Here is a 6,000-nt window from a genome sequence, read left to right on the forward strand (position 1 = left end):
AGAACCTTTATATCTGATAGTAGCTTTTTCTTTTGTGAGACTTGCTGCAAAGTGATACTTTGGAGTTATAGTATGTAGTCAGATTAGATGGAAGACGTATTTATTGGTGCCCTTACAGTCCTCATGCCATATCATTCTAAAATAGCTAAATATCATCATCATCATATTTTATGACATACTGAAAGGGGAATTAAGGCTAGTATTGGCTTTATCTGTTAGGTGCAAGTTTTACAAATAAGCATGAAAACCCTGTCTTTAGCTGAGATAATCTACCGAGACCAGTAACTTTCTTGGCTGCAGGAGTTGGAAGTGCAGGATATAGAAGCTGAGCTTGGTGTCTCAATGTTTCTGAAGTCCATTGTTAGAGGTCACTGTCTGTTTTGCAGGTGATGCTCTGTGGGATGCAGGAAGTGGACCTGTCAGACTGGCAGCGGAACACCGTTTATCGCCATTACACAAGAAACAGCAAGCAGATCATCTGGTTCTGGCAGGTAATTTACACTCTTCACTTGCAATTGTTAGTTGAAATGTTATGATAGCAGTGCTTTGTTCAGTAGTCCTCTAATTTTATTAATAGATGCATACGAATCTGTAGTAATCATTTATTTTTTACAGGTATTTATATGATGCATTTACATCATCAGTCCCTGCCCCTTAAAATCTTGACTTTTTGTCAAAGTCTGAATTTTTGACAGCTAAGGTCCGACGGAACGAGTCAGTCTGACAATTCGATTGTGTGTGGGCTCCATCGGACCTTTGCTTGCCAAAAATCCAGCGGACTTTAGAAATAGAACATGTTTTAAATTTTCCCACCAGAACTCTGCCGGACTGAGAAATCCGTTCGTGAATGCTAATCCTATGGACAAAAACCGACACTAGGGCAGCTACTGGCTATGAACTTCCTTATTCTAGTTTGGTCGTACGTCATCACGTTCAAAACCATCGGACTTTGGTGTGATTGTGTGTGTGTCCAAGTCCATTCATTCAGAAAGTCTGCCGAAAGTCCGTCGGTAAGACTGTCTGACCTATTCCGTCGAAAAGTCCGGTCGTTTGTACACGGCATTACACGCATACATCCAGTTACTAACTAAGGGATAATTTAGACAGGAGCCAATTTAACCCCTTCCTGCTGCCTTCTGGCCCTTTAAGAGGTTCTAAATGCCGGGAGGTGGGCATTTTGATCATTTGAGTGCTGTGATTGGCTGTCACAATGGTCGCATGGCTGGAAAGCTGACGATCAGAAGTATGCATTGGGAGTTTTCAGCACCCAGCAGGTAGCATGCAGGGAGTGCACTCTCAGCATGGTAATTTGTTTACACAGCCCCCCATATATGTGGCCATTCTCTGTTAACGCTCACACGAGAGGCCGCATATATATGCATACAGCCGGCGGGAGGTGGTTAACATACTAGCATGTCTTTAGAGCATATGGAGAAAAATTATGTACCCTAAGAAAACCCATACAAACTCTAGGAAGTAAATGTTCTGGTTGGGATGCGCGCACATGCAAGGCAGAAGTGCAAACCACTAAGCCACTTTGTAATTTAAAGGTTCACCCTGATCAGACTTGACAGCTGCTTATGCACACCACAAGGTATCCATTAATGCAGGAGCGTTGAATTTTTGTAATGCATTGGCGTGCATTTTACATGTGTTTCACTTTTGTTTGTTTTTTTGCCACGCAGTGTGTTGCATTTGAACACATTGCATTGCACTGAAAAAAGAAAGGCGTGCGTGCTATACGGTTTTTAAATTTTTTCATTCTGGGCAAATGAAATCGAATGCAACACAACCTGCCTGTTTGAACTTTATTCATAGGGAGCCATTATTATTTTTTTTGTTACCATGCGTTGGGAATGCGCTCACAAATGCACCCCAGCACATCTGGTGTGGGAGAGACCTGAAAATGTAGCATGCAGGTACTTATGTTGGGTGCATGCAAGCTACACAAGGCTTTTGTTTTACTTCTTAACAATGCAGGAGCCTCTCTCTCTGAGCCTTTGATTCTATGGGCTGGGTATCCATTATACCCCTGCTCATTCAGAGTGCTTATCTGCCCTCCTATATAGACACATGAAGGTTTCAGAGACGCAGACTGCAGAAAATGATTGGCAAGCGGCTGCAATGCTGATAACCTAAAGACGAATGGTGTTCTATTGCAACTGCTACTTGCTAGTTTTCTGGATAGCATTAGCAGCATAATGAAGATATTTGTAAAGAGTTGCATTATTTTTTCAGTTACTCGGGAAGTGGGGCCGTTGCGTTATCTGCAGCCCTCAGCACATTACCATCCATTAGAACAATGGTCTGTGTACGGGCAGTTGTAGAATCAGCCTTGCTAAAAAGAACTGGTTATTTGTAGTCCCACCGCTAATACCTCTCAATTTATTTATATTAGCACTTCCCCTAACAGCCACTCACCATTGCTGATATCAGAGCTAAACTCATACCTCACACAGCCCTCAAATGAGCTGAACGCTGCAAATTACTGAACTGTCTCCACCTCTACCACTCCTGGCGAACCAGCCATACTCACAGCTGTTCGTAATAAAGGTACACAGCCCAGCTGTCATCCATTCCATCTGTGGTGTACAACTCATGATCCTTTATTTTGTTTCAGTTTGTGAAGGAGATGGACAATGAAGTGCGGCTGCGTTTGATGCAGTTTGTCACTGGGACCTGCAGATTACCACTTGGCGGATTTGCAGAACTAATGGGTAATTGTCTATTGCCACAGCATTGCCAAATGCATCACAAGTACAGAAACGCGTAATAACATTTATTGTCATTGCAGGAAGTAACGGCCCTCAGAAGTTCTGCATTGAGAAAGTTGGTAAGGAGACCTGGCTGCCTAGAAGTCATACATGGTAAGTATAAAATGTATCTTGTCAGCTGATAACAGGGACATTATGGTTCTGTCTCTCACTCCTCCATCACCCCTTCCTCATTCATCTCTCTTACTCTATTTTTTTTTTCTTTGTTTTTTTTTTTCTTCTCTTTCTTTCAATTTCTTTCTTTTTTTTTCTGCGCCTTGCTAGCTATCCAATCACTTCTACTGACTAAATGTATAAGGAGATTTGTGTTACTGCATAGTTAAATGAAAACCCTTTAGAAATACACAATGTATAAAGCAAGGGTTCCTGATGGCTTGTAAGGCTCCTCTGGGGTTCCAATACTTTTAGTAGAGTCATGAAAGCAGCAGAGTTGCACTAGAAGCAGGCTGGCTGACAGGAGATCAGTGGGAGTTTTGCTTTCATCCCAGCAACAGCAGCCACACCGAATACTGCAATGCAGCTGAATAATCCTCACCCCATGGCACACCTTTCTTCCACAGCTTCAATCGTCTGGATTTACCACCATACAAAAGCTATGAACAGTTGAAAGAGAAGCTGCTTTTTGCCATTGAAGAAACAGAAGGATTTGGCCAAGAATGAGAAATCTGCCGTCCGCGGCGGAGAAAAAGAGCTATTATGGACATCTGTTTAATGCCCAGCCAAGTAAAATTGCACACTCAAATTGTATATATGCTGTTTAGTCTGTACAGTGATCTTTCTGAAACTAATGCGTAGATATTTCTGTTCTTCCACATAGATATGCAAAACACTTTAGCCTTTTCTATTTTTATTTATTTTCCCTTCAAATGACTGAATAGAAAAAAAAAAAAAAAAACTTTAATTTTAAATGCTGACTGAAGACTTTATTTTAAAATTTATATATCTATGTGTATGTATGGAGAACTCTAGTTTTATAGAGTTTCATGTATACAGAACATCACAGAGCCATTTAAGAAGGCCTGGACATGCTTTATTTAGAAAAATCCTCTTCACAAACAGTGGAAGTTCCATATAACATCTTTGACCTCAAATGTTTGTTGCATGGCTGCCAACCAAGCTGTTGAAGGCTAATGCCAAAAAATATAAGATGTACAAGAAAAAATAAATAACTGCTGCTGGCTTTTTAAAATGGCAGAATCTGCACAGTTCTCTGCCGATTTCATTTATTTCAGTGTGGTAGCCAATAAATCTTTTTATTTTTTTCTGAATGGTGAAATTGTAGCCAAGGCAGAGACTGGAGCCTCTACTTGCATAGTTAGTTTTGTTATGATTCTTAACCTTTAATACAGGGGGGGGTGTCATTGGCACGTTGTACAGCAGCGTTCAGTGATTGGCACCTGGAGCTGAAAGTATTAGACCGAGAACAATCAATGTGTGCCGCCACAGGCAGGCTTTTAGACAGAAAAATTTCTTGCGTGAAGATTCGAAGTACATTGCATAATTTTCAAAAGGAGATGAATAAATTTTTAACCTAACGTCATTGTTTGTGTTTTATTTTTTTTACAAATCTTTAAGTAACGTGATTTTAAGATTTCTGATATTATATTATGCCTGATACAAGGTGGTACTATTGGGTTGATTTGCTTAAAAAGTTAAAGCGATTGTAAACTGCAGCTGTTAAACAAAAACAAAAAAACAACCTGCAAGGCAATGGCATAATGTGCTAGTATGTGTCGTATACTAGCACATTATGAAATGCTCAACTTGGAGCAAAGCCCTCCAGCTCTGTACTGAGGGGGATGACATCTCCCAGTCTTTCTTCCAGGTTCTCGCGCCACTGCTATGTGATTGGCTGGAGCCGTGATGCTGTCACTCCCGCACATGCACGCAGGAGCCCTCGGTTTCAGCACAAAGCTCTGAAGATCCGGCAAGGTATGCCGGCCCTTCAGAACGCATGTTCCGGTGACGCAACTGGCTGCATGCAGGGCTAATATTCGTTTTACCTACAGGTAAGCCTTATTTCAGTGGGTTTACTACCACTTTAATAAGTTGTGTGAATATTTCCTTCAATTATGTGAAAAGCAAAGTCCTATTCACTTTGAATACCCAGTCATGTGATGACTAGACATGGGCTTGTGCCTCGGAAGAAGTCCTATCGTAACATAACACAGGGTGGAGTTAAATATCAGCTTGTAAGGTTTTACACTATATACAGTGGATATAAAATGTCAGATTTCTGTGCTGTAAAAAAATTAGACAAAGATAAATAATTTCAGAACTTTTTACACCTTTTAATGTGACCTATAAACTGCACAACTCAGTTGAATAGGAAACTGAAATATTTTAGGTGAAGGGAAGTAAAAAAAAAAAAAAAAAAAAATATATGGTTGCATAAGTGTGCACACCCTTAAACTAATACTTTGTTGAAGCACCTTTTGATTTTATTACAGCACTCAGTCTTTTTGGGTATGAGTCTATCAGTATGGCATATCTTGACTTGGCAATATTTGCCAACTCTTCTTTGCAAAAACACTCCAAATGTATCAGATTGTGAGGGCATCTCCTGTGCACAGCCCTCTTCATATCACCCCCACAGATTTTCAATCGGATTCAGGTCTCTGGCTGGGCCATTCCAAAACTTTAATCTTATTCTGGTGAAGCCATTCCTTTAACTGGGATGTATGCTTTGGGTCGTTGTCATACAAAAAGATGAAGTTCCTCTTCATGTTCAGCTTTCTAGCAGAAGCCTGAAGGTTTTGTGCCAATATTAACTGGTATTTTGAACTGTTCATAAATCCCTCTAACCTAAGGCCCTGTTCCAGCTGAAGAAAAAATAGTATTTTTATAACGGCTTACCTGTAAAATCCTTTTCTTGGAGTACATCACGGGACACAGAGCCATAGTAGTTACTATGTGTGTGTGGGTTATATAGGCCACCTTTAGGTGATGGACGCTGGCACACCTTAAGATGGGAAGTTCACTCCCTATATAACCCTTCCCATTACTGGGAGCATCTGCACACTGCGATTATAACCCCAAAGTGTGTTTGACCTTCCTGTTAAGATGTACTCTTACCAGAAGAATAGGACACCCTATCTGGTTTGGTGGTGGTGGTTGGTCTCTGCAGTGGTGGGAATGTGATTCATTTCATCTCTGACCCCTGGCTATGGGACTCTTCCATTCACATTTTTTTTTTTTATATATATTTTTCCACAAATTTTTTTTT

General features: G+C 40.6%; 1 protein-coding gene across 3 annotated transcripts in view; it reads left to right on the plus strand.

Annotated features, from left to right (window-relative positions):
- The window catches only part of WWP1 (WW domain containing E3 ubiquitin protein ligase 1), a 263,487-nt gene extending 259,178 nt beyond the window's left edge, over window positions 1–4,309 (plus strand). For all 3 annotated transcript variants that reach the window (XM_077492977.1, XM_077492978.1, XM_077492979.1), the window contains exons 21-24: window positions 387–491; window positions 2,621–2,717; window positions 2,795–2,867; window positions 3,335–4,309. In XM_077492977.1, the coding sequence (XP_077349103.1) occupies window positions 387–491; window positions 2,621–2,717; window positions 2,795–2,867; window positions 3,335–3,434 (375 nt within the window). In that variant the 3' untranslated portion in view covers window positions 3,435–4,309. The remainder of the gene's footprint in view (window positions 1–386; window positions 492–2,620; window positions 2,718–2,794; window positions 2,868–3,334) is intronic.
- The last annotated feature ends 1,691 nt before the right edge of the window (window positions 4,310–6,000 follow it).

This window comes from Lithobates pipiens, unplaced genomic scaffold, assembly GCF_037356315.1.
Source record: "Lithobates pipiens isolate NorthernLeopardFrog02 unplaced genomic scaffold, aLitPip1_a1.2 Scaffold_19, whole genome shotgun sequence".
Classification (NCBI taxonomy): domain Eukaryota; kingdom Metazoa; phylum Chordata; class Amphibia; order Anura; family Ranidae; genus Lithobates; species Lithobates pipiens.